This window comes from Eulemur rufifrons, chromosome 6 (genome assembly GCF_041146395.1).
Source record: "Eulemur rufifrons isolate Redbay chromosome 6, OSU_ERuf_1, whole genome shotgun sequence".
NCBI classification, from domain to species: domain Eukaryota; kingdom Metazoa; phylum Chordata; class Mammalia; order Primates; family Lemuridae; genus Eulemur; species Eulemur rufifrons.
In genome coordinates, this window is record NC_090988.1 from 4,613,683 (window position 1) to 4,640,340 (window position 26,658).

The 26,658-nt window shown below is 49.6% G+C and overlaps 1 protein-coding gene across 1 annotated transcript; it reads right to left on the reverse strand.

Annotated features, from left to right (window-relative positions):
- LOC138383634 (paired amphipathic helix protein Sin3b-like) lies at positions 1-26,459 on the reverse strand. Its single transcript, XM_069468631.1, has 7 exons — positions 26,450-26,459; positions 18,842-18,948; positions 18,488-18,594; positions 17,058-17,211; positions 11,650-14,401; positions 788-952; positions 1-21 (listed from the first exon to the last, which is right to left on the reverse strand). The coding sequence occupies exons 1-5, from the start codon at positions 26,457-26,459 to the stop codon at positions 14,108-14,110; spliced, it is 672 nt and encodes a 223-aa protein (XP_069324732.1). The 3' UTR covers positions 1-21; positions 788-952; positions 11,650-14,107.
- Between the last annotated feature and the right edge of the window lie 199 nt (positions 26,460-26,658).

Genomic DNA, 26,658 nt, shown 5'->3' on the forward strand with positions numbered 1-26,658 from the left:
TTGGGAAGGAAATGAAACCTTCTGAAAGAAAATAAAACAAGCAGTGTGGAAAAGAAAACAAACCAACTAATTAAATTGTAGCAACTCATAAACCAGCCTTGTGGAGAAAATGTTATCCTGTTACAACAGACTTCTTTGTTTTCTGCTTATACAAGCAACAACTTTTAACTTTCCAGCACTTAGTCCATTTCTCTGAAGTTTGTATTTTACCCAGTGGCCATTCACAACTTCTGACTTGAATAAACTCTTTAAAACTGGATTCCATTGCGCCTTCATTTGAAAGTTACAAAAAACTGCATTCGGGTTCTCTCCACCATTTCGGGGTGACAGGACACACATTCACTCCAAACCTGCAGCCCCTTAACTCCTGCTTCCACGTCCTGGGTGGAGCACACGCCTGCCTCCAACCCTTCCCGCTGAACCCTCCTATCTCCCTCACTCCGGTCACTCTGGGCCCCCTCAACATGCCCAGAATGGCCCCACTAACTCTCTAGCCTGTCCCCACAACCTGGCCTGAGCCTAATCTCCTCCAGGGCGTCCCCACCCTCTGCCTGGTCTTGGCCAAGCTCTGAACTTCTGCCCCTGCCTCTCCACGTCCCCTCCCCCTCGCCCCACCCACGCCCCTCCCCCACACCTTGGCTAGCTGCACCGGGACCTCCCAACCTCCACGTCCTCCTAAAGGAGCCACCACCATTGCTAGCTGCATCAGGTCCCCCAACCCCAGGCCCCATCAGCACCAGTGACCTTCTTCCCTCAACCCCGGCTCCACGCAAAGCTCTGGACTCACCACGGGAATAGTCCGGGGTCCCCGCCTCCGCCAGGTCTGGCCACAGAGCCAGTTCTGCTGCGGGGCCCACACTGCCCTCGGTTCTGGGCTCCCCGCCTGCTCTGAGGCAAAGGGATGGTGACGCTGGACACTGAGTCTGGAATTCCCTTCCACGTGTGTGATCACCTCCAGGAGGAAGAGGCAGAGACAGTCGTGTAAAGAAGCCCACAGTGACCCTTCTAGCAATCCGGAGCAAGTTTGGCTGAATTGCAAATATCCACTGAGCAGGGCGCAGGGACCCAGATGGGCTTGAGAGGCTGTAATTAGAACCTGTCAATCAGTTTCCAGCGGTTCCGGCCTGTCACTCAGGCGTCAGGGGGCGGGGCCTCAAAAGTCAATTCCTTTCCTACACAATCACACAAATATACTCAACTAATCTTTGATAAAGAACCCAAGGAAATTAAATCATGAAAACATAAGTCGTTTCAGGAAATAGTGCTGAAAATAACATACAACCACATTTAAAAATTAATCCAGACATAGACCTTAATCTTTTGCAAAAATTAACTTAAAACAGATGATAGATGTAATTGTAAAATACAAAACTATAAAACTTCTAGAAGATAACATGGGAGAAATTCTAGGTGACTTTTGGTTTGCTGATATAATTTTAGATATTAATAATTATAACTTTGACTTCATTAGAATAAAAAATTTTTGCTCTGGAAAAATAGTCATAAGAGAATGAAAAGACAAGCCACAGAGTTGAAGAAATTCTTTGCAAAACACTTATCTGATAAACTGTCACCCAAAATACTAAAAGAACTATTAAAACTCAACAAGAAGAGAGGCAACCCAATTAGAAATGGGCAAATGATAAGAACACACACATCGCCAAAGATTCTGAGAAGGCAAAGGAAAAGATGCTCAACAGCATATGGCGTTAGCGAGGTACAAAGAAAACTGAATGAGGTGTCGCTACACACTTAAAGGAGTGGCTACATTTCAAAACACAGAAAACACCAGATGATGATGAAGGTGTAGAACAACAGAAATCCTCGCTTTCTGACTGCTCTTTCAGGAGCAACCACCCTATGTACCTGCATCTTGCACTTCGTATTGTTTTTCCTCTGAGCACCCTTTAGATTGCGCCCAAGGCCCAACAGAAGCCACAGGTTCACTCTAAAGCAGATAGGAGAAAGGGAGGCGAAACGGTTGACCAGAGACATTGGTCTCCAGACGGTCTCAGCAAGAGAAAGATTCAGGTGAAAAAACAAAGCCAGGTGTAATTCTGAGAAAAGAGCGCCAGAACCTACCGGAGATCCCATGGGAAGAAGCTGTGGAGCAGAACACGAAGGATGTGGTAGAGATCGACCCCAAGGGATTTGGAGCCCCACGGAAAGGGTAGGTGGGTGTGCTTGCGTCTCCTCCCTCGCGCTCCTGGCAGTCTGCAGGCTCCTGCACTGCTGGGGGCCTCTCTGTCTCCGAAAGCCCAGTGAACTGGGAGCTTCCTGAGAACAGAGCCCTGCGCTGCCAGCGCCCTCAGAGTCAGCCCCTCACCGCAGACCTGAGCCAAACTGGCAGGCGCCATACTGCTTTTCCACCCTCTGAGTGCCCTGTCCCACCCAGGGAGCTTCAGCCCTTCAGTTGTCTCGTCTCTGGACCCCACACAAACATTCCCCAACACTTGCCCAGACTGCGGTAGCCACAGGAGCCAGCAGGTCCGGGGGGAACTGTGCAACCCCAGAGCTTGGGCATTCGGGGCAGGCTGCCTTCAGCTGGCACAACCTTCAGCTGGCACAGCCGGGGCAGCTCCTGTGCTGGGCGGCACGAGTGCCCCAAGGGACAATTAAGCTAGGGCTCTCAGGAATGGCTGCGTCTCCTCTGTTGGCTCACCCAACACACCCAGGCTTCCCCGGAGAGTGGAACTCATGCCTCTGCCTCTCCCCTTCATGTCCTAGAGCAGACTGAAGGGTGCTCAGACAGCGCTCCCTGCTCCCCGGCCCTCCGCAGCCTTGCCTGCCCGGCTGCTCCAGCAGAGCGGGGCACGCCCTGGCGCAGAGGGGTGTTAAGTCGGCTCGAGTACTCTGTGGGCAACATTGGGCCAGCACAGCTCTCCCTGTTGTGGTTCGGGCTTGAACTTGGGGGATCAGAGGACAGGCCAGTAGGCCTGATCCCCCACCCCCAGGACCAGGTCGCATTGTTCAGGGGCATGGAGGAGAGATTTATGAACTGATCTTGAGAGGGTAGGGAGCCCACGTGGGCAGAACTAAAAGGCCCAAGTGCACTCCCCCTGTAGGTGACCCACGCTTTCAGTCTGGGACGGGGGACAGGGAAGCCTGCAGCTGCACTGCCAGTGAGCTCAGCTGGGTTGGGTTACTGTTTGTGGCCAGATGCCCAAAGGAGATCCATGGGGCAAGGGAAGTGGCAGAACAGTGGAACCTACTCCCGCCCGCTGGACTGTGAATTCCAGACTGCCTCTCCCCCGTGAGCAGACCTTTTTGGTGTGGTGGGGCTGCCTCAGCTCCTCCCTGGTGGCTTTTCCCCAGTGGCCCAGGAGCCGACCCTCAACCCCTGCTGAGACAGTGCTTGTGCCCACCCTTGTGGAGCCTGAATACAGGCTCTCCTGACCCAGCCCTGCCCAGTCGGAGCCCCCCACCCCACCTTGGTTGTGGTAGAACACAAGAAGGGGTTCCCTGGGAGCTCCAGGGCCTTGCCCATTGCCTGGGACACCTGAGTGCTGCTTCTAACTGACTAGGGCTGGACACAGGCTCCCAAAACACCACCGAAGCTGCCTCTCTCCTGTGAGAGCTGGCTCTTACCCACAAGTGCCACCTACTTACTTGGAGACTAAACTGGGCATCCCAACATAATGCATACTGTTAAGAAGTCCATGGGGCTGGGGAAAGAGAAAAGATTTCAAAGACTTCCATTTCTCCTATTCAATAAGAGGCAGGGGATCTGCCCACACATGCAGTACATCACCACTACCGCCTACAAATAATTAGCAGCTGAGAAAATCCCCACACTAAGGCTAAATCTCTAACCAAGATATCCATTCAGAACCCAGGACCCGCTGAAAGTACCCACAAGCGAAGCCAACGGTCCTTCCCTAACATATGCTACAGCTACACCCTTAAGAGGGAAGTGAGAAAAAAGTTCCATTTAAACAAAAGAAAATTCAAAAACAAGAAAGGACAACTGCCCTAGATGAGAATGAAACAGCATAAGAACTCTGGAAGTATGAAAATTCAGGGTGAGAGACAAGGACAAAGAGGAAGAAGAAATAAGGAAACAGAACACTGGCAAGCTAGGAACAGAAGGAACCTTCCTCAACCTAATAAAGGGCATTTATGAAAAACTCACAGCTCACATCATATGCAGAAGTGAACTGAAAGCTTTTCCTCTAAGATCAGGAACAAGGCAAAGACGCCTGCTTTCCCCACTTCTATCCAACACAGTTCTGGAAGGCCTTGCCAGAGTAATCAGGCAAGAAAAAGAAAAGATATCCACGTTGGAAAGAGAAGAGGGAAAACTATCTTCATTTGCAGATGATATGATCTGATATTTAGGAAATCCTGAAGAGTCTACAAAAACTATTAGCTTACAGAAACTATTAAAGCTAATAAACAAGTTCAGCAAAGTTGCAGGATACAAGATCAACACGCAAAAAATCAGTGGTGTTTCTATACACTAGCAATGAGGAATCCAAAAACAAAATGTAAGAAAATGTTTCCATTTACAATAGCATCAATAAGAGTAACATACTTGGGAATAAATTTAACCATGGAGGTGCAAAACTTGTACACTAAAAACTATAAAATATTGCCAAAGGAAATTAAATGGAAATTAAATAAATGGAAAGACTGTATTTGTAGACTGACTTACTGTTGTTAAATGGCAACATTCCCCAAGGTGATCTAAGGATTTAATGCATCCCCATCGAAATCCCAATGGCCGTTTTTGTAGAAATGTAAAAGCTGATTTTCAAATGCACATGGAATTGCATGGGGTGCTGAGCACCAAAACAATCTTGAAAAAGAACACAGCTGGAAGACACACTTCCTGATTTCGAACTTGCTATAAAGTTACAGTAATCAAAACAGTGTGGTACTGGCGTAAGAACAGACACAGACCAATGGCTTAGAAGTGAGAGTTCTAAAATAAAACCATACAACTATAGTCAATGCATTTTCAACAATGGTGCCAAGATCATTCAAAAGGGGAAAGAATAGTTTTTTCAACAAATACTGCCAGGATAGCTGGATCCCCATTTGCAGAAAAATGAATTTGGACCCCTACCTCACACCAGATACAAAAATTAACCCAAAATGGGTCAATGACCTAAATATAAGAGCTACAGCTATAAAACTATTAGAAGAAAACACACGAGGGTAAACCTTCAAGACCTTGACTTAGCAATAATTTCTTAGATTTCACATTAAAAGCATGAGCAACATAAAAAAAACAGATAAATTGGACTTCTTCAAAATTAAAAACTTTTGTGCATCAAAGGATACCAACAAGAAAGTAAGACAACCTACAGAACGGAAGAGAATATTTGCAAATCATATCTGATAAGGGTCTCATCTCAGAATACACAAAGAACTCCTATAACTCAACAACAACAAGAAAAACAAATTAAAAAATTAGCAAAGGACTTAACAGACACTTCTCCAAAGAAGATACATTGCCAGAAAGGATGTTCAACATCATTAGTCATCAGGGAAGTGCAAATCAAACCCACGATGCGATCTAAAGACACACTGATTATGATGGCCATAAAACAAACACACACACACACACACACACACACACACACAGAGAAAACTAGAAAATAAGCACTGGCCAGAATGCAGACCCCAGCACATTGCTGGTGGGAATGTAAAATGGTGCAGCCACTGTGGAAAACGGTTTAGAGGTTCTTCAAAAAGTTCAGCACAGAATTAGTGTATGACCCGCAATGTCTCTGCTGGGTATAAACCAAGAGAAGTGAGAACAGGGGTTCAAACAAATCCTTGTACTCGAATGTTCACAGCACCATTCCCCACAGCCAAAAGGCAGAAACGCACAAACGTCCATCAACAGATAAAGGGACTAGATAAATAAAACATGCTGTACCCACCCACGGGAGCATTTTATCATAAAAAGGAACGAACCTTGAAAACAAGCTCAGTGAGAGAAGCCAGACACAAAGGCCACACATGTGTGACTCCACTGATGTGAAATGTCCAGAAAAGGCAAATCCACAGACAGGAGGCAGATTAGTGGCTGCCAGGGGCTGGGGGAGAGGGAATGAGGAGTGACTGTTAATGGGGATGGGGTGTCCTTTTGGGGTGATGGAATGTTCTAGAACTAGATAGTGATGAAGCTTGTACAACATTGTGAACGCACTAAATGCCACTGGATTGTTTGCTTTAAAATGGTGAATTTTTTGTTACATAAAGTTCACCTCAATTTTTTAAAAAGGCGTATGTTCACAGAGGAAAAAAAAAACAAAAAGGACATGGAAACGGCAGCCGCGGCGGGGCTCAGGGCACAGCTGAGGGAGAAGGGCTGCCGTGCAGTCCGAGCCCTGAACCTCCCCACACAGGGCTCCTCCTCACCACCTCTGCTTCTACCCCCGCAGCCACTGCCCACCCTCAGGCCTCGCCCCATGCCCGCCCAGGCTCTTGAGATCCAACCTGCTGGAGCCCCAAGGCCAAGCCCTGCTCAACAGAGCCAGGGATGCAGGCTCTGACCCCTCCTGCACCTTCCCGCAGGGTCACAGGTGAGGTGGTTGCTCCTTTGCCCTGGGTGGCAGCTCCAAGGGTAGGCCCAGAAGGCAGACCATTCGGGGTCCCAGCAATCGGGGTCCCAGCAACCGGGTCCCATCGTCTCCATGGGAAGACAGGCTCCGCCTCCCACACCAGCCCTCAAGACTCAGGTACTGTCTGCACGGAGAAGTGCTTCTGAGCATCAGTCACCAGCTTGCTGTGCAAGTTCAGCCTAAGTTGAGGGGCCCCTAGATGCCTGCGGTACCCTTTGTAGCTTCCGGGGGACCCTGGGCGTGTCTTGGGGGGTGGACGGGCCTGCCTGGCCCTGGGCTGAGCTGGCTGAGGCCCCCTGCTGGGCTGGGGCTCTCTGTACTCACCAGGGACCGCTGGGCTTCAGGAAGGAACTGTCCAAACTCCGAGAGCAGGTCCTCCTGGCCCCGGAAGAGGTTGGCCACTTCGGTGAACACCTCCTCTTCAGACATGCCTTGGAACGGCCGGCCCTTCGTGTTCAGCTGCTCCTTCTGCCAGATTTTGGAAAAGGGGAAACGGGTCGTTAGGCAAGGAAGGAGGCACCCCGGGCTGGGACATTCAGGCAGCCCACCGTGGAGACAGAGGGACGACCCTAGGAGCAGAACCTGTTGGCGGCGCCCACGACATCCTGTGTGCCTGCTTCCAGATCCCACTGCCCGGCACGGCCTCAGCCCCTGGCTGGGGACAAGGCCTGTGCCAGGAGTGTGGCGGGGACACAAGGGCACCGGGAAGTGTCCACGAGCAAAGGGAGCGGGACGGGGTGGGGGTTGCTGGCTGGAATCAGGGGCAGGCTGGGGAAGTGCAAGGTCATGGGCAACCCCAGGCCCTCCCAAGGGCAAGGGGAAACGCAGGACCTAACCCTGGGCCCTGAAGGGGAGATAAGAGGTAAAGAACAAAGGGAAGGGACTTCCAGGCCCAGGGACCTGCTGGCCCGGGGTCACCAAGACCCAAGGGAAACACTCTGATCCGGAGCTTAAAGCAACAGGGGACCAAAGGGGACCCAGGTTGGAGGGCAGGAACTGGCCAGCACAACTGAAGGTGGCTGTTGAAAATACGTCCCTGTCAACTTTCTATGCAAGAATGTATGTCACAGTGCAAGAGGCAGCGGTGCCGGGCCCTGCAGAGTGCATGGCCCAGCTTTCAATATTTGCACCCCATGGGTGCAGCGTGGGATGAGTCACCCGCTGGCGGCTCCTCCCCACCGGGCCGGCTGCAGCCCTCGGGAAGGGAAGCGAGGTTTAAATCCTGGCCCTGTAGCCCCCGTACAGGAGAGGGAAAACCCAACAACCATCCTTCCAAAAAGTCACTGGTATACTTGAAAGCCAAATAAAAAAATGAGCAAAGGCCCCTCCATTCAGAGAGTAAGCAGAAATGACCTGTGTACAGATGAAACAATGGCCAAATTGACGGACGTTTAAAGAAACACAATTCAAAACAGGGCCACAGCTATCTTTTGCTCAGCAGCCTGACACAGATGGAAAGGGCTGGGGATTTTCCATGAGGATGCGGGAACAGCAGCTCTCAAACATGGAGGCAGAAAGGAAAATCGATGCGGCCTTTTAGAGGCAAGTTTGGCGACCTCTGCTACCGCGTAGCAGACCTCAACGCAGGAACGCGCTTTCTGGGAATCCATCCTGCAGAGACAGTCAGTCCTCCCACAATGCTTGTTGAACACAAAAATCTGTCTGAACACAATACTCGTACTGGGGACCAGTATGAGCACGATGGGAATTTTGTGTTTGCTTACGCACTATTTTGCCAGGAGAAACACCAGAGAATGCAGAGAACCGCACCTGGCTGACCCGAGCCACGTGGGAGCACACAAAATCGCACCTGCACCCCCTCCCACATCTACTCGCCCCCTCAGGGCCCCCCTGTGCTCGGAGCCACCCTTGTCCCTGTCTGGGGTTCCAATGCCCCATCTCATTTCAGACAACCTCCTGCCAGCCCTTCTCAGTAACTCACAGGCTGCCACCTCCCCGCACCCACAGCCACAAGTGAACCTCCGGGCTTTTCCAAGATCAGTACTGTATTTGCTGTAGTATTCATGTCATCTTAGCCATTTAACATGCGTACGACAGCGCCACCGTTTGAGCAGGGCCCTGTATTGTTTAGGTATCACCGGGGAAGTTTCTGGGTGCTGTGCTCTCACACTGTCTTCCCACGAGCCCTGCGGTTCGACTGCGATTTTTGCAGAAGGTCATTTTGGGGGACGCAGCTGCATTAGGGCAGGACTGTGTTCGTCTGAGAACACAATGACATATGCACAAGGTTGTATAACGGGTGGCAGCTGCCCAGGGCTGACTTGAGGCAGGCCGTGTGCTCGAATCGGCTGCCTCAGTTAACTGCATTAAACCTGGGGGTCACTTGGCACCACCAGCTTTATGGCCATTTTATGGACAAGAACCCCAAGGCTCAGGGAGGTGAAGAAAAAGGCCCCACAGAGCAGGTGGCAGAGGGAAGGTCTGAGGGGAGGCCCCATGGAGACAGAAAAATAGTTACATGCCATCAAATCGACCCTAGAGCCGCTTGGTTTGGCTCTAATGGTATCTCAGAAAACTCTGAACCAATGTTCTAAAATCAGGATAATTCAACAATTCAGATTTCTCGCTTCTCTTCAAGAGATGGACAACCTGAGGGTGGAGTTGCCGAGGGGCTTGTTTAAAATGCAGATGCCAGGTGGCCCCGATGAATGGCAACCCCATGCGTGGAGGCCCAGCCATCTGCACGTTCAACCAACTAGCAGCGGTTCGGGTTGGGGACACTGTGCTGTCCCGTCCCCAGGCGCTCTCTCTGAAATAGTGCATGACACGAACACAATAATTTGTATCATGCTCAGATTGTTGCCCAGTACGTGTAGTGTGTTCAAATAGATTTAAGTGTGCAAAATTAGCATTACAGCAGCACACTGTCCGTGTTGTGTGATCCTGGATAAATAAATCTCTAACTCTCCCGGGCTTCCCCTTCCCCTTCCCCAGAACGGAGCCACTGCACAGCTCTGCCGATCCTCCTGGCCCTAAATGTGAGGACCCCATGAAGCCTGGGAGGGATCCGCACACTCCACAGTCACAAGCGTCATCCCTCCACCCAGATCCAATGCTCACAGCTGCCACCTGCCACCACTCGTCTGCATGAAGCAAGAGTTTTAAGGCTGTACCAGCACCCCAAAGACGCCAGACACTGAGGCCAACAGGGCCTGCATGTGACACCCATACTGTGGACGGCAAATAGTCCCCCAAAACAGCCTGAGTGTACAGGGAGCAAATGCCATCAGTCTGATCTTAAGCGTTCTCTAAGCATTTACGCTAAAAAGAATAGTATTTCTTTACTTGACATATTAAAGCTGTACAGATTTCCTTTTTTTGTTGTTGTTCTTTTTCTTTTTTTGAGATAAGGTCTTACTCTGTTGCCCAGGCTGGAGTGTGGTGGTGTCATCATAGCTCACTGCAACCTCAGACTCCTGGGCTCAATTGATCCTCCCACCTCAGCTTCCCAAAGTGCTGGGATTACAGGCGTGAGCCACTGCGCTGGGCCAAATTTCATTTTTAAAAGTGAGTTCTGCTGCTTAAAAATTGGAAGTGTAGGCCAGGTACAGTGGCTCATGCCTATAATCCTAGCACTTTGGGAGGCTGAAGCGGGAGGATTCCTTGAAGCCAGGAATTTGAGACCAGTTTGAGCAAGAGCAAGACCCCATCTGTATAAAAAAACAGAAAAATTAACCAGGTGTGGTGGTGCGTGCCTGTAGTCCCAACTACTTGGGAGGCTGAGGCAGGAGGGTCATTTGAGCCCAGGAGTTTGAGGTTGTAGTGAGCTTTGATGATACCACTGTACTCCAGCCTGAGCAACAGAGTGAGACCTTATCTCAAAAACAGAAAAGAAAAAGAAAAAAGAAAAAAGCAGCATGGGAAATGCCACGTGTAGGTGAGGAGGACATCTGAGCCTCGTACAAGACGCAGACGTTCCTCACCACCAGCCTGCCTGCATTTCCCAACTCCCCTGCAGGCTGCCCTGACACCAGCTGTCTGCCCTGGCCCCTGACCTTTGCACAGGCTATTCCTGACACTGAGAGAGTCCACCTTTCCTCCGTGCTTATCCACCTGATGGTCTGACAATTTGTCAAGATTCAACCCGATAGTCCCCTCCCTGACCCCTGACCCACTTCTCCCACGCACATCCCTTCTCTCCCACCTGAAGCTCCTCCTGCCCCTGGACTGAACAACTAAGCACCAGCAACCATTCGTCTCCGTCGCCTCGGCCCAGGCACTGGGTCCAGTTGCGATGAGCAAAACTAAAGGGCAGTCGTATAATCTAAACAGTAACAAAGTCGTCTTACAAAAAGACGACTGTATTCTTAGGTTCTTTTTAAACTCCCCTAAGGCACGTTTCCTAGCAGTTCCTGGGTGCGGAGGTGCACAAAGGGACAAGTCAGAATTAGAACTGAGCAGAACTCCAGCAGGGTTTGTGTTCACAGCAACGTCATCCAGGGCAGCCAAAAGGCAGACGCAGCCCAGTGTCCACCGACAGACGGGTGGATGAACACACATGGTGCATCCGTAAAGCGGAATGACGATCAGCCTTACAAAGGAAGGACATGCCGCCACACGCTGCCACACAGCTGAACCCTGAGGACATCCTGCTACGTGAAATACGCCAGTCACAAAAGGACCAATACTGTGTGAGTCCATTTATGACAGGTCCCCAGAGTTGTTAAATTCAGAGAGACAGAAAGCAGAACGGGGGTGCGGGGCTGGGAGGAGGCAGGAGGGGGAGCGAGTGTGCAACGGGGACAGAGTTTCAGTCTGACGAGATGAAGAGTTCTGGAGATGGGATGGCTGCGGTGGTACATTCACAACAACGTTAATGTACTTAATGCCACCAAACTGTGCACTCAAACATGGTTAAAATGGTGAATTTTGTGTATATTTCACTAGAGTAACAAAAAATCAATGCCAAAAAACAAAACAAAAACAAAAACACCACTGATCAGAACTTTATAGGATGTCATGAATTCAGACAAGAAAATCTGAATATCTTCAGTGTTCGACACTGGATGATGCCACAGAAACCCACAAAGAAGTGTGACCTGAGTCCCCTTACCTGCTATGTGTGCAGTATCTCCAGGAACAACCGCAGATTTCCGGGTGGTCCAGGTGGGTCTTGATCTTATTCACGTAGCGGATGGCCGGGCGCGCTGCTGCCCGCAGCTGCAGACCTGTCGCCGCGACAGACACCGCTGCCGGGCTGCACCGGGCCGGGCTGCAGTCAGTGTCTCGGGCACCGTCATCCGGGTCGGTGTGATTAGTCAGCTCAGGCTGCCATAACAAAGTCCCCCAAACCGGGTGGCTCACACAACAGAAATTAATTTTTCTCACAGTTCTGGAGGCCGAGAGTCCAAGATCAAGGTGCTGGCAGGTTTGGGGTCCTCTGAGGCCTCTCTCCTTGGCTTGCAGATGGGACCTTCTTGCCGTGTCCTCACACGGCCATCTCTCTGTGTATGAGCGTCTCCGGTGTGTGTCCCAACCTCCTCTTCTGGTAAGGACTCCACTCGGATGGGATTAGGGCCCACCCTGATGGCCTCATTTCACCTTGATGACCTCTTTAAAGACCGTGTCCAAACACAGTCACATTCCCGGGGTACTGGGGTTAAGGCTTCAACATAGGTACTTTGGCAGGGGACGTATTAATAATTCTGCCCAGAACAGTAGCTACAGAGACAAATCCAGAAAGCCTGCGCCCTGGCAAGCAGAGACACACAAGATGCAGAGCAGCCGCAATGCGAAACACCATTTCTCCTCCACGGGGGGATTTGTTCTAAGAGACCCTGAGGATGCTCCTGCCAGTTCCATCTGCTCAAGCTCAGGTGGTCTGCGTTTGTGTTCCTTCGTGGTGCACAGGTTTGGCGGTGGAAGGAGCTGGCTGAGAGGGTGGGAGGGAAGGCTGTGCGCCCACTGGGAGCCCCCCTCCACTCTGAGGAGGTGTTTTCAGGCCCCCAAAGGTCCCCTAAGATGCCCTGAAGTGAGCCCCTGCGACAAGATGGAGAACCACCCTCTAGACCAGGGCTTGCCAAAAAGGGACGGATAGTGACGGTACAATCGCTGTGGAAATTCTGGCAGTTGCCTCAACAAGTTTAACACAGAACTACCATCGGATCCGATAGATCTGCACCAAGGTATACAACCAACAGAATGAAAACAGGTGCTCAGACAAATCCTTCTACATGAATCTTCACAGCAGCACTACTCACAGTAGCCAAAAAGGTAGAAAGAGCCCAGTCATCCACCAGTAGATGGAAAGAAACAGAATGTGGTCCACCCACACAGTGGAATATCACTCAGCCACAAAGAGGAATGGAGCTCTGACACCTGCCACAACGCGGATCGACCCCAAAAACACGGTGCTGAGTGAGAGAAGCCAGACACACAAGGCCACGCAGTGTGGTTCCCACTGATAAGAAACGGCCAGAACAGACAAATCCACACAGACAGGAAGCAGACTGGTGGCTGCCAGGGACTCGGGGGGAAGGGAGAATTAGGAGGTACCGGACTTGATCTTGGGGTGATGGAAATGCTCTGGAATTAGGGGTGATGGCTGCACAATGTTATGCATATACTAAAAACCACTCAAATTATGATGTTGAATTTTATGTTATGTGGCTATTATCATAATCTTTAAAAAAAACTTTTAAATGTAATCTTTTGAAAAATGTAAAAATCACCAACCATACAAAGCCAAGGTGGCTTTAGCCCATGGGCCACAATTTGCCCACCCTGCTCTAAACATTCTGGAACAAGCCCAGTCCTGCCTTTCTCTGCCCACACGCCCTCCCTCCCATGCTGCTGCGTGGCCACGTCCCAGCAGAGTGAGAAACGCCTCCCACGCTGTGACGAGCCACCCCGGGTGGCCGACTCCTCCACCTGGATATTTAAAAGAGGCCTCCAATGGCACCTGTCACACAAGGAGCAGCCCCCAACTGCCTCCCAGGCCTCAATCACCTCAGCAGGGGCCACCACCTGCACCCAGGGAATCAGGCATCCTGGAGTCACCCCAGACTCTCAACTTCTCACTGACTCCCCGCCCGCTGCCCCTCATCACTGCCCAGATCACCCAGCACCCCTCCCTGGTCTCTCAGGGGTCTCCCGACACCTCAGAGCATTCCCAGCACAGCAGCAGAGTAGCCTTCCAGAACCCTCCACCAGCCCCCATGTCCCTGGCTCTCTTTCCCTACTTTCTCTCCTTCATTTCCCAGCCCCACTGGCCTTCTGGCTGTTCCCTGTGCACACCCACCTGCTCCCACCCCAGGCCTCCACACCCCACCAGGAGTAGCCCCCTAAGCACTCCAGACCCAGGCCGGGTCTGGGGACCTCTGCACGCCCTTCCCTGGCCTGCCCCGTCCTCTCTCTGCCCCGACGCTGCTGTCTGTGGGCCACGGCACTGAAGCCCCTCGCACAGTCGGCATCTGCACATCTGGTTCCCATCTGAGTCCCCACCTCTGCCGTGCAGGCACCCCAAGAGCTGGTGCTCTGAATAAACCCAGGGCCTACCTTGGAAGAAGGGGTCACCCACCGCCTGCTCCATGAGCAAATAAGACACAAACACAAGAACTGACTTGTCGGGAACTGGCTGGGCCTCCCCCAAAGAGTAGCAAGGTGCGGGGGGTCTCCCTTTGCATGTACGGCGGCCACTTATGTTTTGAGCTGCACCTTAAGGGCTTCTCTCTGTCTCTGTGCAAGCCGGCTCTTGTCTCCCAGGAGACAGGGTCTGCCCTGAGAGGACCTGGGAGCCGAGAGTCGCTACTTTCCCACTGACATCCAATTTCTGGGTCTTGCTGTGCTGCTGCCTCAGCAATGTTCTGGAAGGTAGATACGGTCAAGAACAAGACAAGACTTCATCTAAGGACTCGATTTTTACTTCTCTTCCTACTTATTTTGCTATTTTGAAATATATTAATACAACCCAGGGTGGTGTAAGAATGACATGGGGTTGGGAGTGGGGGGCTCTCTGCAGAGGTGACATTATGACTGAGGCCCAAACTACTGGACCCAAAATGATGGTGACCCAGGAGGATGAGGTCCCAGCAGGAGGATGGTCTTTCTTCCAAGCTCCCCAGTCCGTGCTGGCCACACATGCCGTGATGTGTCCGTCTTCCCCTTTAAAAGTGCATTCTCAAGCGAGGGGATTCCACCCCCCAGGGATACCTGGCAATACTGGGAGATATTAAAATATTAAAATACTATCACATCTGGGAGAGGGGTGCGCTACTGGCATCTGGTGGCTAAAGCCAGGGACGCTGCTGGACACCCTACAGTGCACAGGACGGCCCCCACCAGAAAGAACGTCCCAGCCCCCGAATGGCAACAGTGCTGAGGTTGAGACCCTCCGCACCAAAGGATCCACAAGGGCTGCGACTCTCTTATTTACCTTCCTCAGCACCTGACAGCCACTCCTTCTTTGTAGTTGGCGGGCTTCAGGGTGAAATGAAGAATGGAAAAAACAAAAAGGCTCCCCTTTAAAATAGGGAAGCGAGAAAAACCAATAGAAAAAGAGTATCACCAGGGCATCTGTGGGTGAGGAGCCCCGTGAGGTTTTCAGGCTACTGTGGCCTCTAAAAGGACTCCAGGAACCCGAAAGGCCATCTAGTGTCTCCTGTGTGCCTGTTCGGAAGCCACCCGAATACCAGCCCAGACTGCTGGGAAGCAGGGCTGGAAACCGGGCGGGTCCCTCAGAACCCACTAAAACTGAACGGCCTGGCGGGCCGGAGGGAACCAAGCTCCCCAGCTGTGGGAGGAGGCCCTAGAAGTGGCTGCTTCCGGGCCGCAGCAAAACTACGAAGCCCTGTTGAGTAGCTATTAAGTGGAAGTTCTTGTCAAGCCTTTCTCCAAGTCACTGTCACCTAAGCCACCTATGGGGAGACAAGACTGCCAGCCGTCCACTGTGCTGGGAACAGCAGGGACGCCGCAGCTATTTAAAGGAAGCACCAACTCCGAGTCCAACCACAATGTGGCTCCTGTCAAGCTCCAGCCCTGACAGCCGAGCTACTCCCACGGTCAGGGACCGCTGAAAGGCAATTTCCACATGCAGAGGCACAATTTACACCTTCTGACTCCAGCACTTTCTCAGTGAGTGACTGGTAACAACGCCAGCATCTACACAGCATTTACACGGTGCTGAGACCCTACAAAGCGCTCTCGCAGATGCTGCTGCAGCAAACGAGCTCGGTTTCCCCGCAGCCATGACTGTTCCAGAGATTAATCTTGCCGAGGCTTTTATGGTCTGGAGGCACAGACCCTACATCTGGACCCTGGGGCTCCATTTGCAAGTGGGAAATGGAACCTCTTCGGGATTCAGCGGCCACACGCTTCCAAGTTCCCTTTTAAAACTGAGACGGCTTTAATGAGGCAACATGCTGAAGGCAGAGCTCGCCTTACACGGAGAAAAAGCAGCATTAACGCACAAGCCACTCTCAGGGAGGGACCCGTCACTGTCAACGTCACTGTCAACGTTACCTTTCGCTGTTCTCCTTCCAAATCCTGGCTCCCTAATTGATCTGACACTCTGCAATCTCCCCTCTCAAAGGAGAGACCTACCAAGTGCTTCCAGCCATAGATTTTTACATCCCTACTCAAACTGTCAGGGTGGGACTGGAGGAGGTTGAGAGAGCTGGTTCCCTTATACCGATGGTGTGTAACAGGGGCAATTTTGCCCCCAGGAGACACCTGGCAGTGTCTGGAGATGTTTTTGGCTGTCACAATCGGGTGACGGGCAATGGGGCAGAGGTCAGGGATGCTGCTAAACATCCCACAATGCACTGGGCAGCCCCCAACAGCAAAGAAGTGTGCCCAAAATGGCAACAGTGCTGAGGAGGAGAAAAAGACAATGGTCATCTTATAAAAGTAAAGCTCAAATAATCTGTTTTTGTCTCAGAGGTTCCAGTGAGCACAAGCATGAGACTGTAGAAACAGACCAGGTGGCAACCTATTGCCCGAGAAAGAAAGAACCAAAGCCACAAGCCTTAGCTGAACCAAGGGCCCTATCAACAATTAAATGAAGCACAGAGTGTAAACAGTAAAAATGGCCACTCACACATGCATCTCAACCACTTTATTACCTCGCTGGTGGTACTGAGAGCTACCAGATGCAGACTAGCACGTGCCCTAGCGCATGCCCAAGTACGAGGGCAGGCACGCCTGGTCCGCTCCCCAGGGAAGCCTCAAGCCAAGACCTCAGCAACTGTTGACGTGGTTATTTTGACTTATCATAAAATTCTGTCAGGAGGATGCCTCCCTGACAGAATTTAACCTTGATTTAAACCTTCCAAACAAGGGGCAGAGGCTGCCTGTGTCAGTGTTTCTACTTTGATTTGTGCTAGAAGCAATTAGCATGTCTAGGAAAAGAATGGATCATAAGTGGCTTTCCAGCAATGACACGAAGAGGACACGTGGCCCGACCTGAGCAGCAGGGTGTGCTGTGTTAAGGCCAAGATCACCTGAACCACCGCAGCAGCATACCTGGCTTGTCAGAGGCGACTGTATGTTTAACTTGCCATTCTTGGGAATGTCTATTCTGTATTCGAGGGGAAGGAAAGTGTTGAATCCAACAATGAGGTCAGGGTGCTCATGAAAGAGCTGTGAGACACATCTGATGACTCCAGGACTATCCATGCTAGAAGAAAGAGGAACGCAAGTGGGCAAAAGGGTCTTGGAGAGCAAATTAAAAACAAAATCTATTCCCGACTCCCTTGATACTGCCACATAACGAGCTGTTCAACTGACAACAAAACAACCTAAATGTGACTCTTGTGATAGCATCCGCAGACTATGATCTATTTCCAGAGCGGCTAGGCCTTAGCTCCCTGTGCCCTTCTGAAGAGAACCAGAGAATGTTTACACGGCACAACCCCCTAAGACACTCCAAGCACGTGCACACACGCTCAGTTCTGAAAATGTCAGGAGAGCCGAATGCAAGGCCTGGACTCCAACTTGTGGCAGGAGGCCAAAGCCCTCTAAGTGATGTGATAAATTCCCTCATTTGGTATGAATCAGGGATGACCATGACACAGGTTTTGATCTGAGCAACTGATTGCAAAGCATAAATACCAAAGGTCCTTCAAGTGAGGCAAATGCGTAAGAATGTGAGAGATGGGGTCTCCCTCCTGGCTGCAGTCATGGCCCAGGCCTTAGTCAGCCCTGCACTGGTGGAAGGAAATCGGGCCAGACCCACCACGATCCCTAAGAGGGAGCAGCATGGTTGGTATGTGACGCGCAAAAATCTAAGAGTCAAAGGGTCTGAGTTTTAGTCTCACTTCTGCCACGAAGGTGGGTTTCCTTCTATCTCTAACCCTCCTGATTCTGTGTCTACAAATACAGCTCATGTGTTTTAAATGCTCTCCGTGTGCCAGGTCCCTTACTAGGCATTTTATGCACCTTACTTCCAAGCAGGCCTGAGACCAGGGTGAGCCAAGTAAAGCATCTTGGAGACAGGATTTAAGGGAGAGAGGGGGCCAAAAAACTCAATCATCAAGACAAATAACATTTTAATGCAGTGCTCGGAAAAAAAAAAAAATCAAAATGAGTCCCCCCAAATCTTCCACGAAGACGACTTATTTAAAAATCAACATTTTAAATCGAGGCAGGATCTGACTCTGCCTGTGCACTCGCCTCGCCTCTGCCTCCCCTGTCCCTGCCCTCCTTCCAGGACTCCCCACAACAGCTCTCCCCACAACAGCTCAACAGCTCAACAAGGTGGGGGCTGCCCATTCCCATTTCTTTTTTGTTTTGTTTTTAGGAGAAGGAGCTGAGGTTCTGAGACGTTCCGACAACCTGCACAAGGTCACCCGGCTGGGGGAGGAGGAGACAGCGGGATAGGGGTAGCCCACCCTCCTTGGCCCGATTCCGGCCCAGGAGGGCCCCCCCGGGGAGGGGAAGAGTCCCGCGGGTACCTCTGACTTTTGAACTCCTTCATGATCTCCAGGAAGCCATGGTGGGTGGCAGGATCGCTGCCAAAGCGGATCTTCACCTGGTCCAGGTAGGTGAGGGCGTCCTCCACCTGTGAGAAGGGGGAGGGTACCAGTGGGCCAGGGGTCGCGGGAGGTGCGGACAGGAGGAGCTGCTGGGGTCCCTGGCGAGGAGGGGGACGGGCCGGGCCTCCGGAAGGCCGAGGTGAGGGATGGGGGGTCCGGGGCAGCGCGGAGGGGAGGCCGAGGCGGGGGCGGGAGCGGGGCCCGGGTGAGGGGCGCCCGCCCGCTGGGTCCAGAGGACAGGAAACCCCGCGGGAGGGCGGGGATGCTACTCACGTGCACCGGCAGCTTCTCGTGGCCAGCGGAGCCCGAGCGACCCCAGCGGGCGCCGCTCAGTCCCCAGTCCGCGGCGCCGCCAGCGTGCGCCAGGATGGAAGTCAGAGCTGCGGCCCGAGGGCCGACCGCGCACGCGCATGGCCCGCCCCGGTGGGTGGGTCCCAGTGACGTCAGAGAACGGGGCGGGGCTCTTAGAAGGACGCCTCAGATCCTCAATTGGAATCGTAACTAGTGATTGAGCTAGCAAGGGGAGGGTGGGCAAACCAAAACCTGCCGCCTGCTTGTGTCCGGCCCCTCAAGCTCAGAGTGATTTTTACAAGTTTACATGGTTGGGGGAAAAATCCAAAGGAGAAGAATATTTCGTGACGTGTGAAAATTATATGAAATTCACATTTCAGTGTTCCTAAATAAAGTTTTATTGGCACGCAGACACACCCATTCGTTTACCTGGCTGCTCTTGCTCTAAGGAGGCAGAGTAAGTAGCTGTGAAAGATCCAAAGACCTGCAGAGCCCGATGTATTTGCCATCTGGACTTTTATGGGGTAAGTTTATGGATCTCTGCTTTGAGGAGTTAATATGACAATGGGAGTGTGTGCACACGGCACCCTAATACAGGCCCCTGCGCAGTGACTTTTTGCTAAATGGCGTTTGACTTAGTCCCACTCCTCCTAGCTCTACTTCCCTAGCTTTGACACCATTACTTCCCAACTGGACCAGTTCAGGAGCCTGGTACTTTCCCAGCCCTGGTACTTTCAAGAACTCACAGTGTTTCACCACTGCTTCCAAACCTCCAAGGCCATCCTATTTCTTAGGAGATGAAATCTAAGCACCTACACTGCAGCCCATCAGACTTTGCCCTTCTGAACCTTTTCTTGCAGGATTTTCTACACAAGCAAACTGCCGTGTATTCACAATGGAACCTCCTGTTCCATTGCCTGACCAGGCTGGTGGCTTCCTGGCCTCAAGCACGTATATGAAGAGGTGCAGGAAAGTTGAGACTAAATCAGCATTGAGGGCATCATTTACCTGGAACTATGCTAGGTGTTGGGAATAGAATGGTGAAAACTAACATGAACTTGGAACTCAGAACTTTCAGTCTTCCTAGAGATAGACAGGAATCAAATAATCACACAAATGTAAAGTTTCAAGTGTAACATATACTTCAAAGGGAAGATAAAAATGTAACAGTTACTAAATTCCTGTTAGTATGGCTGTGTAACAAACCAGCCCAAGATTCAGTATCTTCAGATGACAGCAGCAACATTTATTTCAGTCTCCAATCTACAACTGGGGCAGGCTTGGCACAAATAGCTTATCCCTGGTGGCTTTGATGTCAGCTGGGGTGACTCATAAGGCTGGGGGCTGGAATCACTTGAATGTTTGTTCACACACATGCCTGTCATTTGCTCCTGGCTATAGGCTGAGACCCTTGCTGGAGCTGTTGCCTGGAACATGCACATGTGGCCCCCTCCCCACCCGACAGGCACGCTGGGCTTCCTCATAACTTGGCTGCTAGGTTCCAAGAGCAAACATCCTGAGAGTGAGTTAGCCAGGTGAAAATCATATTGCCCTTTCTTTTTTTGTTTGTTTGTTTAGCGAGATGGGGGATCTCATCATCTTGCCCAGGTCAGCCTTGAACTCCTGGACTCAAGTGGTCCTCCCACCTCAGCCTCTCAAGGAGCTTGGACTACAGACACACACCACTGTGCCTGGTTCCCATATTATTTTTTCTGGTCCAGCCTCAGAAGTCACACAGAATCATTTCCATTGCATTCTGTCCATAAAGGCTGTTACAAAGTCCCTCCCAAATTCAAGAGGAGGGCAACCTGGGGAGGGGCCAGCTTCCGGAATAGCCTGTGGGACAGGAAATATGCTATGCCTATTTTTGGAAAATATCACCTGCCACCTAGGGAACTTAACCCAGACCAGGACGGGATGGAGGAGGCTTCCCAGAGGAGGTGACATTCTAGCTGAGGTCTGAAGTTTGTATAGGTATTTGCCATAAGAAAATTCACAAGCAGCTGTGACTGTTTATGGCAGAAGGGAGCATAGTACATTTGAAGAACTTAGAAAGAGAGAAAAAAAAAGACTAGTTTCCCAGACTGCAGAGAGGGAAGGAAAGGAAAAGAGTGCAGGATAATCGTGAGCAACCAGGAGGAGCAGACCACGCAGCACCCCCATAAGGGACTTAAGGCTTTGGAGATTAGCGTTAGTGCTGGTGGAAACAGCGCTTGGGTTTTGAGTTAAGGAGCTGCACAATCAGGTTTGCATTTGAAAGTGATCACTCCGACTGTTCTGCAGGGAAGCGATTGGAGGGGACCCAGGGAAGGTGTAGGGAGGCGGTTTCATCATTTAGGCAAAGGACAATGGAGGCTTAGACCAGGATGGGAGCAGTAGAGAGAAGGCAGTGGAAGGGAGAGATATTTAGAAGGTAAAACATCGAGGATTCATGGCTCCCAGCCCAGAAAGGGATATTCCTGTACAATTAGCAGTGAAGGCAACCTGAACCCTTTGTGGCCACCAGATATCTGGACAGCCCATTTCACACCAAAGCCTCCTGTTAGTCACTGTCTTTGAGGGCCAACAGGATTGTCACACAATCCCCACTCCCTCCATGGAGTGTGGATTCTATTCAAATTTTAAGGATCACTTTCAGTTTTTTCTCAAATAGTCAGGTAAAGCCTTCACTCGTTAGGGGAACAGCCCACCTGGGGCATGTGTGTTCACCTGTGAGCATGTATAAGTAATACACATACATTTTTAAATTCTTTCTTTATTTATTTGTTTTTTTGTTTTGTTTTGTTTTGTTTTGTTTTTAGAGACAAGGTCTCACTTTGTTGCCCAGACTGGACATTCTTATTTTTATCAAACATAAAAAGTTGCTACATTTTTTTTCTTTACTATTCTCACCTACACAAAATTGGAAAGAGTTGACAATTTAGATAGACCAGCTTTGGAATGCAGATTTCTTTACCATTTGTCAAATGGAATGGCTTTAAGGCAAGGTTCTTAAGTAGGTCTTTCATGGGATAGTATTTTGGCAAGGTTAGAAAGACAAGATGAGGCCAGGTGCAGTGGCTCACACCTGTAATCCTAGCATTCTGGAAGGCTGAGGCGGGAGTTCAGGAACTCCCGACTGAGGTGAGGAGTTTAAGACCAGCCTGAGCAAGAGTGAGACCCTATCTCTACTAAAAAATAGAAAAAATTATCCAGGTGTGGTGGCATGTGCCTGTAGTCCCAGCTACTTGGGAGGCTGAGGCAGGAGGATCACTTGAGCCCAGGAGTTTGAGGTTGCTGTGAGCTATGATGATGCCACTGCACTTTAGCCAAGGTAACAGAGCAAGACTCTGTCTCAAAAAAAAAGACAAAATCAAAAGATCCTATTCTGGATTAATCTCATCTTCCCAGTGGCAAATTTTATGACCCAATTCTCTGAAGCCCAGAATCATGTGTTATGGTGGCAAAATTCTAAGGTGGCTCCCAAGATGCCCACTCCCTAGTAGTCATGCCTCTGAATGCCCTACCCTGGGGCTGTGAACAGGACCTGGGACTATGATGGAAGTCACTCCTGTGATTAGGCTACCTGAGCTGGCAAAGGGGAAGCATCTTCTATTTAAGATGCCAAATGAGTTGGTTTTGGGTCAATCAGAGGGGAGATTGCTCTGGGTGGGCCTGATCTCATCAGGGACATCATTTAAAAGATAATTTGAGTCAGGTACTAGGACCTGTAGTCCCAGCTACTCGGGAGGCTGAGATGGGAGGATTACTTGAGGCCAGGAGTTCAAGACCAGCTTAGGCAATGCATCAAGACCCTGTCTCTTAAAAAAAAAAAAAAAAAAAAAAAACAGTCTGAGGTCAGAAACTGGAAGTGCCAGAGAAATGCAATCCTTCTAGCCTTGAAAAAGGAACTAGCTGTTTATAAAAACTGCCTATGGAGAGGGGCAGCTGAGCTCCACACTCCTCCTGCTTGGAGGAACTCAATTCTGCCAACAGTCTGAATGAGCTTGGATGAAGTCTCTGAGTGTCTCAGTGAGAACCCAATCTGGCTGACACCTTGTGAGGCCCTGAACAAAGAATCGAGTTCCGCCATACTCAGACTCCTGATCCACAGAAATTATAAGATAATAAGTGGATGTTATTTTAAGCTGCTAAATTTGTGTTAATTTGTTTTGCAGCAATAGAGAATGAATACAGCTATGACGTATCCTTGTCAAAAATGTCTACCCTGTGATAAGGACGTGTCAATGCTGGTTCATCCATTGTGACAACTGTACCACTCTGGTGAGGGATGCTCACAACAGGGGAGTGTGCACATTTGTGGGGGCAGGGGGCATATGGGAAACTTCTGTACCTTCCATTCAATTTTGCTATAAACCTAAAACTGCTCAAAACATAAAATAAAATTTAAGCCAGGTGTGTTGGCATGCACCTGTAATCCCAGCTACTTGGAACACTGAGGTGGGAGGGTGACATGAGCCCCACTAGTTCAAGGCCAGCCTGGGCAACATAGCAAGACCCCATGTCTTAAAAAAAAAACAAACCCTAAAATCTATTAAAAAGATGTTTACCCTAAATCTAATCAAGCCTTAAGACCAAAGGTTGGCACAATTTTTTTTTTTTGATAAAAGGACAGATTGTAAATATTTTTGGCTTTGGGGCCATACATTCTTTATCACAATGACTCAACCCTGCTATTGTAGCATGGATGCAGTTGCAGGCAATACCTAAATAAATAGGCATGGCTGTGTTGCAGTAAAACTCTATTTACAAAAATAGACCAGGCATGGTGGCACATGTCTGTAATCCCAGCACTTTAGGAGGCCGAGGGGGGAAGGATCCCTTGAGGCCAGGAGTTCAAGACCAACCTGGGCAACATAGCAAGACCCCCCATCTCTAAAAAATTTTTTAAATTAGCTAGGCTTGGTAGCCTGCACCTTAGTCCCAGCTATTCAAGAGGCTGAGGCAGGAGGATCACTTGAGCCCAGGAGTTCGAGGCTGCAGTGAATTACAGTGATGCCACTGCACTCCAGCTTTGGTGGCAACATGAGACCCTGTCTCCAAATAAATAAATAAATAAATAAAAGGTGGCAGAACTGCAGGCTGTAGATTGTCGACCCCTGTTCCAGAATATGTGAGGAGGGTAAGGCAAGTTCCCAAAAGTGCAGGGTCAGATCCCAACTTTATATAAAATGTTGATTTTTCTTCATCATTCATTTTTAAATTCATTTGATTTTTTAAAAACTTATAATACATTCCTAATAAATAGTAAATGTTCATTCATTGTCCTCATATTGCAACTTTGCTATAGGTTTTAACATTTTCATAAAGGAAAAAGTTGAGATGGGGAGATAATTACAAAGTCTCTAGAATTATTTTTCTTTTTTTAAGAGGTGGGGTCTTGCTATATTGTCCCAGATGATCTCAAACTCCTGGCCTCAAACAATCCTCCCACCTCAGCCTCCAAAGTAGTCCCAAGGGACTACAGGTTCGAGGCACCATGCCCAGCCAGAGCCTCTAGGATCTAACATAAATCCATTCTTGCCGAAACTAGATGGTCTGGTATGTCAGTTGCCCTGGGAGTGTTCACTTTATTTCTGTTGTCCAGGAGTAATTGTTAAAAGTGTTCTAGTTTGGGTGACACGTTATGTGGTTATGTTTAGCTATAAGAGTATAAAGTAGGGATTGAAATAACCATATTCCCATCCTGCCTGTGCCATGGCTGGGAGACCTTAGGCCAACCAATCCTCCTTAAAGCACAGTGGTTGTCAAACATTCAGCACAAGCAAACTCTCAAATGAAAACTCACTGCAAAATCCCCTATGTAAGAAATAATTTGGAGTAGCATTTTATTAGTAAAAATTTTTTATGATGTTCATATTAGGATTTACATACCAAGCAATTGATTCTCACTGAGGCTGTTGAGATGGATGGACACAGAAATTTTAAACCAGAAGTTGTAGATGAAATGTTCTTCTATCTCTCAGCATCCACTTTGTTTCTGCTTTGGGTAAATCTCTGACTCACCGAGAAGCTGTGGAAAAGAGTAGCTTTTTTCTTTTCTTTCTTTCTTTCTTTCTTTTTTTTTTTTAATAGACACAGGGTCTTGCTATGTCACTGAGACCATAGTACAGTGGTGCCATCATAGCTCACTGTAAATCAAACTCTTGGGCTCAAATGATCCTTCTGCCTCAGTCTCCCAAGTAGCTGGGACTACAGGCATGTGCCACTATGCAACACAATTTTTTTAACTTTTTGTAGAGACAGGAGGATCTTGCTATGCTGCCCAGGCTGGTCTTGAACTCCTGACCTCAAGCAATCCTCCCCCATCAGCCTCCCAGAGCATTGGGATTATAGGTGTGAGCCACTACGCTCAGCCAAGTAGGCATTTTATTCTAGGCCTGTCTTCATAACCTAAGCGGCCTCTTAAATGGAGATGGTGGGAGAATCCTAAATTAGTCATCTCTAACACCTTAAAACCAGCTTCTCAATGTATCTGAGCGTGCACTTTAAAATTACAGTTTAAAATATTTTTTAATGGAATTTAATGCTAATGTTTGCAGAACTCCCAAAGCCCACCTTGGAACACTGGTTTGGGAGGCAAATGAATGAGCTAGACAGCAGGGTCTCATTGAGCTCAAAAGCCTCTGTTTCTAAGATTGCTTTTCCTGAAACTCTGTCTGGAGTTCAACAAAGGGGAGAAGGAACAGCACCTTTAAGATTTGGACTCTCCTACCATTATAGCAAAAGCCCCGGAAGCAAGTGGGAATTTTAGATAGCGGTGGGCAAAGAAAAAAGATCTATTTATGTGGAATGAAAACAGTTCGACTGTTGAACTTGCACAAGGCAGATGGTCCAAAAGCGAAGCAGAGATATGTCAGCAGCTCTTTCTGTCAACTTCCAAGAGCCTCCAGTTTTTAAGATTAAAAAAGCATCTTTGTCCTGAAAGTTTGGAAGTCAGGGAAGAGGGATAGGAGAACTATAACATGGTTATTGTTTTAATGCCAGCTTGAATCATGAAGTCAGCTCCTGTACCAAGGGCACACAGGCCAAATACACCTGTACATATAAATTTGATCCAATTGTCCACTTTAAAACATGGGAATGTTTTTGCATAAAAGTCTGCATTTCTGGCTTTGCTTATGACAACAGGAAGATCTGACAATGGGCTGTTTTGTCATGTTGATTCTGGGCTACTATCAGGGTTCCTATGCTCACCCTAGACACAACCTGTGCCCTCCATATGTCCAGAGCCTCCATCCCTTCCTGCTGCTCACCTAGGTGCATGGAAATCATCTGGATGACTCACTGGCCTCTGGGAGCATTTGAGGGTGCCACCTGTGGAATAGATGGTCGTGCTTCCAAGAGTAAAATTAGAATAAGGTGGTCCAACAAGGATTCGGGCAAAAGGCTCCTGGCTCTTAGAGCTCTTGCACCTTGGGCCTGTGACCTGGAGCAAATCTCAGCTACCTCTGCAAGGCTCTGTTTCACCATATGTAAAATGGATGCAGAAACTCCTGCCCTCCCTAAAGTATGGGCTGTGATGACGATCAGATGACAGCACCAGGTGCTTTATAGACTGATCCTCATCAGTGGTTTGGTCTGTCTCACACTCATCCATCCCCCCTTTACCTGGTACCAGTGCTCCAGTTTACCTCCCAGAAATATTTTCTTCCATTCTCAGACTACATGATTGGCTGGTGTCATCTCCAACCTCAGCCCCAATGGTGGACATTGGGTCCATCCAGCCAATCAGAGTGCTACATTCTCCCAGAGATAATCACTTGTTCAGAGTATGAATCAACTGGGGCCAACAGAGT

Bases quoted from the DNA above. Each gene is read 5' to 3' on its own strand.
- LOC138383634 (XM_069468631.1), bottom strand. The intron at 18,595-18,841 runs GTGAGTAGCATC...CCCTTCTCACAG, and splicing joins ACGAGAAGCTGCCGGTGCAC to GTGGAGGACGCCCTCACCTA. The intron at 14,402-17,057 runs GTATGCTGCTGC...TCTACCTTCCAG, and splicing joins AGTCGCCTCTGACAAGCCAG to AACATTGCTGAGGCAGCAGC.